The 13,516-nt window shown below is 39.8% G+C and overlaps 1 protein-coding gene and 1 long non-coding RNA gene across 2 annotated transcripts; both read right to left on the reverse strand.

Moving 5' to 3' along the window:
* Positions 1–303: 303 nt before the first annotated feature.
* LOC145424044 (uncharacterized) lies at positions 304–4,165 on the reverse strand. Its single transcript, XM_080296824.1, has 5 exons — positions 3,787–4,165; positions 3,094–3,414; positions 2,678–2,810; positions 2,407–2,464; positions 304–1,829 (listed from the first exon to the last, which is right to left on the reverse strand). The coding sequence occupies exons 1-5, from the start codon at positions 3,848–3,850 to the stop codon at positions 1,647–1,649; spliced, it is 759 nt and encodes a 252-aa protein (XP_080152950.1). The 5' UTR covers positions 3,851–4,165; the 3' UTR covers positions 304–1,646.
* A 6,011-nt stretch (positions 4,166–10,176) lies between these two features.
* Positions 10,177–13,151, reverse strand: LOC145424558 (uncharacterized). The gene is made up of 4 exons (XR_013905633.1): positions 12,846–13,151; positions 12,505–12,634; positions 12,276–12,330; positions 10,177–11,156 (listed from the first exon to the last, which is right to left on the reverse strand). It is a non-coding gene; the product is annotated as an uncharacterized LOC145424558 (long non-coding RNA).
* Positions 13,152–13,516: the final 365 nt, after the last annotated feature.

Consider the following 13,516-nt stretch of genomic DNA (forward strand, 5'->3'; position numbering starts at 1 on the left):
TACAACAACACTGCTGAAAACTCTAATTTAAATAATTACTACTGATGCACCTATCAAATAAACTAACATTTGCATAAGTGTTGAAATGCTGGACTCTTCCTCTCCTAAATCTGTGGCAGAGAAAAAATGCTGCAGGAGTGTTTTTTTTACATGATATGTAAGAAAAATAAGAAAAAGAAAGAAACCCTGTGATTTTAATGTGAATGCATTACTGACATCTTATGCAAACACACATTGTGCACACTACTTTATCCCCTATTACAACTGCAGCTTTTATTAGTGCATGTTCACGGGACTTCTGATTCTATAGGGTGTTGACAAAAGTCTCTGCAATCAATTGATTACAATCAAGTGATTCAATTGAAACATGGAAATCAGCATTTCACCATTTTATACTATACATACATGTTTTGCTTTCAAGACTGGACAGGAGTGGCATGTGGGCGGCATTGTAGAGTGTGTTGACAGGAGGAAAACTTACACGCTCAGTAAATCACCCCCGTCACTACCTAAACCTCAAAGTCTCTAAACAGGAAGTGCATCTGCATGAAAGCTTCTGTTTTATATGCAGACAGATGACCTTTTGATGTAAAACCTTTCTCTGTATCTAGAGAAACACTTTAACTATATATTCAACTATATAGTTTAACATTTGGTCCGTAACTATCATTTAAAAACAATAAAAAGGTTTAAAAGAATATACATAGGCGGCTATAAAGACTGCAGGTCAAACATCGTGCAGATACAGAAGGACCTCCTGGGGTCCAAAATGTCGCACTATTACAGAGCAATGCTTACAATAGTCTTGCATGGTTAGCCAGTTAGACAGATGCAAATGTTAAAGTGCTAAAACAGACATGTAAATAAAATACAACATCATGTTAGCAGCTTATTGGTATTAATGTCTCTTAATAAGAGAACTAACTGTCACACAGTGTTGTTGTAACTTAATATCGTAATGGTGGTAGTGCAGTGGCAGTCTCCGTGCAGTCTGTGGTCAGCTTCAAACCACCCGTCTACCTGCAGAGAGCGTCTGTTCTCAGATGGGGGCAGTGTTACAAATATACGGCACAAACGGTCTGTGGGCTGCTGTTGTTGGTCCATCAGCCAGCCATGGAGGAGAGTGAAGTTATAACATACAAAGCACTGAAGTGAAACTGAGGTAAAAACACTGACAAATGTCCGCTGCAGCTCTGGTCTGTGACTCTCATGCATCTTTTTTGATCTGTGATGTTTTTTTCACCCGTTTTGCTTCATCCACATCATGCACTGTGCAGTTGGTATTTTGGAAAACTGCACAGGAGAACATCTGCATTCACTGAAAACACTTCTCTGTTGACTCTTTGACACATACCTCCCAAGCTGGACACAAACTTGTTAGTATTGAGTCAATGCCTCTGTTGATTGTTGACAGCTACTCCAGTTTTGTCCCACGGGCCAAAGACATGCCTGGTTTAGGTTAAGTGCACTTCTAAATTGGCCACTTATTGTGAGCATGAAGATTTGTCTATTGTCTGCTCGCGCTGTGACAGTGTATCCAAGATGTACCTTGGCTTTTGGCTTTGCACAGCTGGGACAGGCTCGAGCACCCCTGTGAACTTCAACTGGATGACTGAAACAAACTAGAAGTTAACTTGAGTTCTAGTTCAAATGTTTTCATAGTCATTAGACACCTGATCCATTTCAAGATTATCCTTGCAGACATTTTCAGCACATCTTGCTGCATGTGTCCTGATGTTACGCTGATAGCGGACTGAGGCGATATTTTGATAGAGATCATTTCCTGCCTGCCGAAGGCTTCTGCACTGGTCCCCCAGGTCATTGTCATACTATAAGAAAATATATAAAAAATTATACTGCATCACAATGCAGTTCAATTTATTTATTGAGCATCAGTTCACAACAGTTGTCTCAATGTGTTTATATTGTAAAACACTCTAAGGCCCTGCAATATTAAAAGCAAAACCAGACGACGTCCTATAAGCAAGCACATGGTGACAGAGAGAAAGGACAAAAGGCAAAATATGGGAGAGTTTAATTATTACTAATCGTTAAATTCAGTCGTATAAAAACACAGAGTGAAAAGAGTTTAGTGAAGAAGAAACACTCTGCTGCACATTAAAGGACATCTCCTGGTCCAATATTCATCTCAGTGACTCTGGAGGCCAAAGTACTGCTGTCCGGGGTAAGTATCTGGTTAGAAACCATGTTCCTGAGACCTCTGAATTAAATAAAAACTGGTGGGTAAAAGTGCTTTTGAAACCTCAGCGTTCCAACTGTGTGCACAGAGTGCACTGTAGATATACTGTAGATACTTCAGTTGTACATCTTTGTAACTAAAATGACAAACATTAAACGTCTCACTACTTTGACTGTACAGGTAAAGCTTAAGAATCGATTACTCACCACAGAAGATGAAGTTTTACGTACAGATATTTCAGTTGTTTCTGAGCGTGAACGGCAACTTTGGATAAGAAAGGATGTCAGTGTTAATGAAACATGCAGTCACATATGTGCAGAGAGAAATGGTAGAAAACCATCTGAGAGATTTACAGAGTGAATATATCTGGCACAAATTTTTATTAATTTCATCTATTTTTCACTTCATCTGCCAACAATTTGTGATGAACACAATAAAGTAATTCTTCAAACTATTACAAGAATGAAAGTTTCTCACCCACGACTTCTCAACCAGTAGAAAAATGCCAGGTTAACTCCAGTTACAATGACGACTCCTGCTGCAGTGATCAAATAAAGAGAAATAGACGTGTCTGTTGAATTGATGTTCTCTTCCTCCTCTGAGATTGGCACTGAGATTAAATATAAAGAAGCATAACAATGATATTGTGCTGGCATCATCAGGACATCTGTAATCACAGCAATGAATATAAAAACGATCCACACACAGACGTAAACAAGCTACACAAATCAAATACTGTACTTGGGTCCACTTTCTTATGTTTGACTAGCTGTGAATGAAAATTCTTAATAATCCTCATGCAATTAAACGAAGTATGAAAGAAAATATATCTAAAAAGAAAACTGATTAAATACAACATTAGCGCAGCAGGAAATCACATAAAACATTCCTACCTTCCACAGTGACACTGAGCTGGAGCATATATGTTCCTCCGGTCTGTACACACTCACAGGTGTAGTTCCCGCTGTCCTCTGCTGTTACATTTGTCAGGTGGAGAAACACAGTCCCGTTTTCTTTCATCAGTGTGAACCTGGAGTCACATCCATGCTCAAAGTTGTGTCCATGTCGATACAGCAGCCTGCACTCTTCTCCTCTGCTCCTCTGTGTGCTGATCTTACACACTATCAGCATGATCACGTTCAGCGTTTCATTGCTGCATATTCGAGTAACATCTGGTTGTTTGTCAATGATTTTCATAAGAATCTCCGCACCAGCTGAAATATGTAAAACTGGAAGTCAGTTCTGTGTGATATACAGTTGCTAAGTTACCAACATTTATTGGTAAATACAGGTAATAAAACCTAACACAGCTTAACTGTAAAAAAACAACAACAACAACAAAACAATCCTACATAAATAAAAGTAATGTTGCTGCATATTCGAGTGACATCTGGTTTCTTTCCAGTCTTCTTCACGAGCATCTCTGCAATCATTCATTTACAGTAAATATACAACCAAGTCTGAGTTCATCACTGCTATAATTGATAACATGTGATTATGTTTTTGTGAAAGCACATCTCTTTTTTATGTAACTGCAAAGAAAGATAGAAAATAACTGAAGACATGATTAATAAAAAAATATTTACCTTCATCACTGTAACACACAAGTATAGGCAGAAGCAGGACAAAGCAAAGTTTCCGTAGAGTCATATTGGTCAGGAAGTGACTGTAGCTGGTGTCAGTGTACGGTAGATTATATTGAAAGGAGGAGACTTGCCCCTCAGTAATTTCTTTTCTGTGGCTAACTGAACCTCAAAGCCTGTTTAAAAAGGAAACGCACTTAGAAATTAAAACTGTGTCATGACATCAAAACACACACTTGACGGAAGTGACTTTGTTCACACACTGACTTCAAAAGTGACTGGAAAATTAGGCCCCACTTTGTGCGACTTCGTATTTGTGTGATTTTTTGAGCAGCAGCATGGCCTACTTTCAAAACATAATGCTTTTCCCTTTGCGCTGCATGCACACTCCACTGCACTCCACAGGCCAAATATGACCTATGTAGACCTATATATCAGGGAAGGCCAGAGGTAAGGCACAATACAGGATAATGCAGCATCTCTGATTCTCAGTGTGCAACACGTTACTGATTTCCAGCAGTGGAACAGATGGGGCACAGCCAACCGCAATGCTCTACTTGATGAGCTGAATGCTTCGCTTGCTTGCCTAAACACCAACCAACGTAGAGACATTCTACTAGCCGAGGCAGCATGGAGCTCTTCACACACTGACTTTGACTGAGGCATCCAAGGGTATGAGGAGAATTCACCCCCAAAAGCAGCTACCCTGGCAATGTCTGTAATAGGTTTCTCAGTCATTTTGTGCCTGCATGCTTGAACCCCACCACCACAGTGCCTCTCTCTGGAAAAAAACAGCATAACCTGTTTGAATGACTATGGCCCTGTCATGCTCACTTCGATTCACCACCTTTGTGCATGTGCCAACCAGCACGCTGCTGCTTTTACTAGTTTAGCTTTTTTTCTTACTTATTTTTTTTCTTACTTGTTCTTTCATCTGTTTTATTATCGGTCCCTCAATCATGTGGATTCAGAGAGTTTTTGTTCCACATAATTTCTCTTGGGAAATTAAGCTCTTTAGCCTTGGACTACCACCATCCGTCTGCTGCTAGTTCCTGAACTTCCTTATAGATAGACTTTATGCAGCCATAGCTGGTACCAGGACATCAGGCACAAAGACACCGAGAACAAGGATCCAAAGGATCCACAAGGCTGTGTGTTCAGTCCACTCCTGTACGTATACAACCTCCTCGCCCAAAGAAACACCTCCATCAAGTTAATTGACTACACAACCGTCATCTGGCTTATTATTGACAGCTTACAGGGTAGAGGTGGCACAGCTGGTGTCCTGGTGCAAATAAAATTATCTCTCCTTAAAGGCTGAGAAGACTAAGGAGATGATTATCAACCCAAGGAAGATACAAGACCAGCTCACCCCATTTTACATCATAGAGATTCAGGTGGACTGAACTGATCACGTGGTAGTGAGTCAGCTGGCGGGAGAGCATGCTGGACAGACCTTGTGCACTCTCTCACACTGGCAGAGGCCCTGGTCTCTGAGACCTTTAACTCCCACCTCCAGCAGAACTTCAACAACTTTCAGAGGATGGGCCGGGGCTGGGGACACTGGACCAAGTTCTGCACCTTTGGGGTGGGGTGTTGCTGACTTGAACAGAGGATGTAGTCAGGCAGTGGAAGGAAAACTGACACACCCATCACTGGGGGTAAGGTCACTGAGGCAGTAGCTGAGCATCTGGGGAGGATGAAGTTTGCCTTGAGATGGGGTGTCTGGCTCATTTCAGTACAACCATTGCAGGAACTTGGTCCACATTGCCAACAATTCACATTCAACATTCACAATCCTGTGTGAAGCTCTGAGAATGAAAATCATCACCAGGTCTGAATTGCTGTCCACTTTTAGAGTGATGCAGACAAAGCACCAGTCTGTGTAGTAAAGAGAGTGCTGAGTATAAAGGTGAGGCTCTTGGTGTAGAGGTTGATCTACATCCCTGCCCTCACATATGGTCACGAGCTACTAGGTAGTTACAGAAAGAACAGGATCACGAATGCAAGCGTCAGAAAAGAGGTTCTGATCACTGCAGGTCACTTATAATACCCTGTTTATAAAAAGGGAACACAACATCATCAAGGACCTCCCCCGGTGTATATGACAATAAACTTCTTGATTCTTCAATATTTTTTCCAACTAGCATTTACAGAGACACAGAATCAGAGAGATCTGTGAGTAACTGTGCACAATTGATGATCATGAAAAAAAAGGAGTCATATTCCAAACATTTTGTTGTATTTAGATTGCATTACGAGTTTCACCCAGTGTTATGAATATTGGTTCATATAAGTGTGTGGTGAAATGTTTTGGGCTGGGATTATTTCAGTCGATCGGGTCTAGGTTAACAACATTTTACAAAATTCTATGCCTAAAGAAATGAGGTCAGCTAAATGATCAGTGTTTCAGGAGCATGAGACATTCCCCATAATCAATACTGCAGATGGAAATAAATTTGTTGTCAAACTGGTGTTTTTGAATAATGAACAAAGGAAGACAGATTTAAATACACACAGGAGGTGATCAGGGGGAACACATGGGGAAACAGCTGACTGGAATAAACATAATGATGCCACAGGGGGAGTGAACCTAAACACAATGACAAAAACACACTAGACCCTTCAAAATAAACCATGAAACAGAGAAAATAACCATAATCAAAGAATAGAACTGAAACACACAAAACACTGGGTCATAGACCCAGTACCATGGCATTTGTGACATTGCCAAAGTATATTTTAACGATGTGGCAAACAACAGTCCGTAGTAACCGAGCTTTTGGTTTGGGACAGTTTCTGTGCTGAGTGTGTCTGGGTGTGATGCTGGTCAGAGGAGAGTGTTTGGTGGAGATCATTTGCTGGCTGATGAAAGCTTGTGTAGGGGTCATCTGGGTCATGTTCATGTTCTTGAAAAATAGCATATAATGCTTGTTGTCACACATACATAATCAACTCACAGCCACTTCCTATTTGTGCAAGTAACCAAGCTAAAAAGTCATAGGCTGAGGTAAGCGTGGGGAAACTGCAATAGTCGATTCAACAAATAATTATATATACTTTATAAATATACACGTAACCATGTAACCGTAGTGTGTTAACGCAATAAAACAGCGCCTTAAGAGAAGACGTCAATCAAAATGGTGTAATGAGCTTTAATACCATTACAGTCAAAGATTATCTCACCATAGGCTTTTCACTTGGTAGATGAATCCCAGAATAACTCCACTTATTATGATGACGACAACACCACACCAATCAAATAAATGGGATTAGTCATTCTTTCTGATTTAATCTTTTCTGACTGACATCATCTGTAAATCAAACACACATCATGCACTGCGTTATCATATCAGACATATTTAAAACAAAGATTCATTCATTTAAACAAATATAAATTTAGTCACAGTGTGGTCGATTTAAACAAAGAACAAAGTGCTTTACCTTTTACGGGGACATTAAGATGAAGATTAAATGTTCCATCAGGTTTTATGCACTCGCAGGTGTATCTCCCACTGTCCTCTGCTGTTAAACCAGTCAGGTGGAGAAGTACAGTCTCATTTCCCATCATCACCGTGAACCTGGAGTCACATTCATTAACAAAGTCCTGCCCATGATTTTACAGACAATCAGCGTAATAACATTCTGAGTTTCATATGGAGTCATAACCGGCTCTCCTCTCGATCTTTTCACAAGACTCTCTGCAATCAGTGACAATGAAATACAAACAGTGAAATGAATCTGTGTCAGAAGTTATTGCGATGATTTTAATCCCACCACAAAATATTTACATTTTCACCTTTTGACCACACTCATCAAGACGTCTTTACGCTACAGTGTAACACGTGCCAACAGTGCAGAGGATTAAAGAGCACGACACTGGTGAACCTGAAACGACCACTTCTCACAGACGTACATCTAGGTGAGACTTTTCTTACAAAGGAAGAGCATCTGCAGTAATTGTAGACTGAAAAAGAAAGCAAAACAGCAGATTGGCGCAGTGATGCCAAAAAGTGACATCACTAAACACCAGGTCCACAGTCATATGTTCCCACTACTGTCAGAAAGTAATCCCTTTCACTTTCACTGTCGTTTTAACAAGATAAACCTCATTTACTGGAAAAAGGTACAGAAAGTATAAACCTATTGCTAAGAAAGTTGGGATGCTGTGTAAAATGTAAATAGAAGCAGAATGCAGCATTTTGCAAATCACTATAAAGTTATTTGTAGTTATTGTTTTCTGTTTTAGTAAAACATAAACTTAATAAATTTCAGCGCATTCAGAAACACGTGGGAAACTTTAATAGTGTTAAAAACTCAGGAGATGAAATATCTGCCAGCTCACGAGGTCATTGATTGACTATTGAAAAAAACAAAATAACATCAGGGCCGTTAGTTATTATAAGTACAGTATAATAGGTACCACTCCAAGCCTCAGGAAGAGTGAACACAGTTATCACTGAATCCCTAAATGCAAGATAAAACTGTTGCATGCAAAGAACAGGAAACCTGCTGAAGTTTAAACCAAGCATCAGAATCAGGAAGAAAAGCATTTTGAACATGGCATGGTTGCTGGAGGTCTTTGTACATCACAAACTGCTGATCTACTGGGATTTTCACACAAACCATCTCTGGGGTTCACAGACAAATGGTCTGAAGGAGAAAGGCCAGAGGTGAGAGGAGAATGGCCACATTGTGTGGGGCTGAGATGAAGGCAACACTTGATACAACCAAGCTATGCAGAAGAGTTCTCTGAACTCCTTGTAGCAGATGTGCCACGACAGCAGAAACCCACACTGGGTACCACTCCTATGAGCTCAGAATAGGAAACTAAAGCTACCGTTTGTGCAGCCTCACCAAAACTGGACACCAAAAGTAGACAGTAGCAACATTCACAGTTTAAGGTCAGAGTTTTGTGTGCCATAATTGTTCATGCACTCGTGGTTTGAGCTGCAGGTGTGAGTTGGTGATTTTCTGGGCATCCGATTCGCCCTTAAGTCTCATCTCTGAATTTATAGCACATATGCAATTCAGTGACCGGCTCTTTTAATTTGACATATTTTAAATTGCTGTCAATAAATTGTTGTTCTTACACCTTGAACCGCGTCTCTGTCTGAGGTTTAACAGACCTGAGTGAATTCTTGGTCATTAGCATAGTTTCAAACAAGATATTCTCCAAGTGAATGTCCCAGGGTGGCATTGTCGGGTTTTTCCCAATAATTTTAAAAGTGCCAGGATTCTAGTTTTCTGACATTTAACACAATTTTGCTCCTTTTTTTTTTTTTCAAACAATAAGAGCAAACATTTCAGGTTTAAAACTGTGACAGTAATAATGTAGGGTTGTCATTTGTACTTAAAAACATATAATCATTTATGCTTAGAGATATATAATCGTTTGTATGTTGATAGAATGTCTCATCCTTAGTAGGTCTGCTAAGATTCTGTGTGCACCATGAGATGGGAGGACGTTCACTCCCTGTGGTGTTCTGGCATACCTCATATACATCTTAAGTCCATGGGAAGGTCGCATCCTGTCTTGTGACATATGGTGTGGTGGAATACATACTCTGTATCTGTTCAGTTACAAGAGTCCTTTGTTTAGGTGGACTGCTGCAAGGAGGACTCCCAGGAGACTCCTGGTGCCAGCTATCTGGGGAGTCATTCACAGGGTCATATTGTGACCCACACACACACCCACACTTACACACAGACAGGTATACTCTGCTCACACACATGCCTGTGTAAGATGTCACATATTCATGTAACCACAATAAAAGCAGCGCTACGGTGAAGCCAGCAGAGAGTTTGACGGGGTTCAAGTGGGAGGAACAGCGCTTGACCTCAGTCAGCCTCGCTCATGCGTGAGATTACACAAAGAGCTTGGTCATGTGTCTTGTTTAGCTGCTGCAGTAGGTTGTCTCGTTTGTTCCAGCAAAGGTTTGTGCTTAGATAAACCTAACGAAAACTATTGAGACTGGTCTCCTCACTCCCTTAAATCTGATGCAGTGTTGCAGAAAAACAGTTGAGTGATGCTTTGTGGTGCATTTTTTAATTTGCTAACATCAAATTCACTATGAGCAACTAAAAAAATTAAAAAGTAACTTTTTAATGACCAGGGGTCTTACCATATCTGATGAGAAAATAAGTGAGATGTTGCTGCGTCAAGTAAAGTGCTAAAACTGACATGTTTGCTCTGGTGGTTTTCAGCTAGAGGCCTAAATTTGATCTGTAAATAGAAGTCTGCATCCTCTATGCAGCTCTTTGCAAAGTCACTTTCATATAGCACCCTTAAAACACAAGTGCATGATAAAAATGCACTCTGTGCAATGCAATGACTTAACGTTTATCAAATTAAGATTTCATGATTAAAATTATTTTGCATGCCTTCAAAACTTAAACATTAAAATCGTTTGGTTTATTTTCTTCTACAATAGTGATTACATATCAGTCATTTATAGCCAACACAGCACAATCATGATCAGAATGCTCAGACTTAACTCTCTGTTATATTCATGGAGTCTGGCAGTGACGAGTCTGTGGGAGGCAGATCTGAAGATGATTATACAGAACTGAAGGCATGAAACAGCTTCTGGAGCGAGTTATATTTCAGTTTGTTGTCTTTGTATTGTAAGAAAGAGAATATGTGATCACAGTTTAAAGACGTTTTCCACTAGAACAGGGGTCCCCAACCTTTGTTGCGCCACGGACCGGTTTATGCCCGACAATATTTTCACGGACCGGCTGTTCTAAGGCAGGGGTCCCCAACCCCCGGGCCTCGGACCGGTACCGGTCCGTGAGTCGTTTGGTACCGGGCCGCGAGAGTTGAGGCTCAGGTGTGAAATGTATGGTTTTCAGGGTTTTTATCGGTTTTCAGCGTTATTTTGTTATCGTTTTTATTGTTAACTCGGTTTTCCTGGGTCTTTTCACGTGTGTTATGAATAAATCTTCTTTTTTTCAGTACCGGTACTAGTTTTGATTTGTTGTATTTATCCGTGACACCTTAAAGGCCGGTCCGTGAAAATATTGTCCGTGGCGCAAAAAAGATTGGGGACCGCTGCTCTAGAATATTGTGTTGAACTTACCGGTCACTCGTCATACATATACATATTTGTGAATGGTGAGAATAGTGGTGATAGAAAATGCTCAGATGTTTATGAGGGGCCGTGTTGGATACTATATTGACTTTAACTTTGAATGTTTTCATAGACACTGTAGTCTGGATCATTGTCCTGATCATCACAGCAGAAATTTTCTGTGGTTCTTGTTAAGTTTTTCCCGAAATTGTGTTGATGATGAACCGGGCTGATAGTTTGGTAGAGGTCATTTGTCGGCTGCTGAAGGCTTGCGTAGGGGTTCTCTGTGTCATGTTCATCCTGTAAGAAGATTTTTTTAAATTCTTTTGAATCTTATTTTTAATAAACCAAAAACAAGACAAGGACATAGAATAAGGAAAGGGGGGAGAGATGTAAATGAAATCAAATGACATAAGAAAGAAGGAATATCCACGGTGATAACAATCATTAACCTGACATCGAAGTTTATCCACATATATACATATATAACATGTAAATATATACCTGTACATATGTGCACACATACATGAACATTTATACAAATATATAAGTAATAAGGAAAACAAATAAATTAAATGTCAATATTAGTAAACAACAGAGGAAGGGATTTGTTGGGAGTATCTGAGAAGAAGAAGAAAGGAGCAGCTCATAACACACAAAAGAGCAGCTTTCGGTGGCACGGGCCAAGAGGAGAATGAAGTGTAACTAAAACAGTTAGAGATTTCCAAAAATTGACACCATCACTATTTTTTGGACAGCAGTCAGCCAGCTCAAAGGATGAGCACCACCAAAAACACCCCCCATACCCTGGGGGCCTCTTTATATATCAGTCACTGGGACTAGGAGCTACCATAATTGGAGGTATCCCAACGTACTTCGTTGTACTGAAGTATGTTTAATTTTTTATTGTTTTCAAAGAAGAATAAAAACAAATACACTGAAAAAGAGAAAAAACAAATAAAATTAAAAAATAGAAATAATAATGGAGCAGTGTGGGGAGAATCTGGAAGTCGCTTTTCCACCCAAAACACAATTATAATAATTGCATTTTAAAAACAAAATGCCACTTTGCACACATTACTTAATGTAAATAATTAACTAATCTTAATTATGTTGAGAAAAAGTTATTGCAGTCTGCATAGTTGTCCCTTATGTGTTGCATATATTCCCTGGTTATAGGAAAACAAACTTTAAATGGACAGAAAATGTATATAGTACATGGCACGACTGCTTTTGTGTCAGAGTACGCTCACACACAGGCTTCTTTCTACTTTTCACTCACGGTGTGTTAATCGGTTAATTATAACTTGATCATTTTCTAATGCTCATTGTGCCACTCAAAGAAGCATCAGCTGAAGTCAAAATCTAAAACTTTATTGTCTTCCTTAACCCAAACTAGACTTTAAATACATTACTCACCAAAGAGCCGGGACTTTCATGCACAGATAGTCCAGGTGTTACTGGTACTGAGTAGCTTTAGATAATAACAGAGGATAGTGTTAAACGTGAAACGTGAAACATGCACATGCATGAAAATCAAGGTTTAGAAGAGTAACTTGCTCCAGAAAATTTTAAAATTAAAAACAAAAAGGTTAATATTCAAATTAAGCTATTGCAGTAACACATAAATAAATTTGAAGTCTGTTACCTGTGTTGAGTTTTCTTCCAGCAGGTAAATGCCAGAATTAATCCGGTTATAATGATGGCCCCTACTGCACCAAGGAGTCCAGACGAGATTAAAGTTAATATTTTTGTTGAACCGGTCGACTCTTCCTCGCCTGAAAAAAAACATCAAACCATGTGTGAGAGAACAGCTCAAATCAAAAGATTAATAATGAAAAAGAGGTGCAACACATTAAGCATAATGTTAACCTGTGTTCACCTTCCATGAGAGCCCTCTATGTTTTGTACACCCACACATGTAGTACCAGTACCCACAGGAATACATTAAGTCTGGATTAAAAGGCATTTAATAAATCCACACTTTACCTTCCACGGTTACATTGAGTTGGAGCGCATATGTTCCTCTGTTGTGTACACACTCACAGGTGTAGCTTCCACTGTCATCTCCTGTTAAATTCGTCAGATGGAGGAACACAGTCTGATTTTCTTTCATAAGTTTGAACCTGGAGTCACATTTGTTTAACACCTCTGGTCCATCTGGATACAGAAGACGACACTCTCCTGTCCTGCTCCGCTCAGTGCCGATCTTACACACTGTCTGCGTGATATTGTTCGGCGTTTCCCCGGAGCAAATTTGAGTAACATCTGGTTCTCTCTCAATAGTCTTCACAATAGTCTCTGCAAAACATTACAATAAGCATGAACTACAGCGTGGGTTAGCAACTGCTGCTGCTGAAATGACAGAAAATGATGTCATCTGAATAAAAGAGATGAAAATAGAGGAAAAACCTCATTACCTTCACTGCTAAAATAAACCAATACTGGCAGAAGTAGGAGAAAGTGCCGTATCCATACACCCATATTGGTTTAGAATTAACTAGTACAGCAGGTTTTAGCGTACTACGTCTTATAGTGAGAGAGGAGAGGACATATAGAGGAGGACAGTAACGCCCATCTGTGCTGTTCTCTAGGGACCTGAAATTAGTTGCATCTCTAAAAAGGAAGTGCTTTGACAGGACTGCTTACTTGTGCCATAT

This window comes from Astatotilapia calliptera, chromosome 23 (genome assembly GCF_964374335.1).
Source record: "Astatotilapia calliptera chromosome 23, fAstCal68.1, whole genome shotgun sequence".
NCBI lineage: Eukaryota > Metazoa > Chordata > Actinopteri > Cichliformes > Cichlidae > Astatotilapia > Astatotilapia calliptera.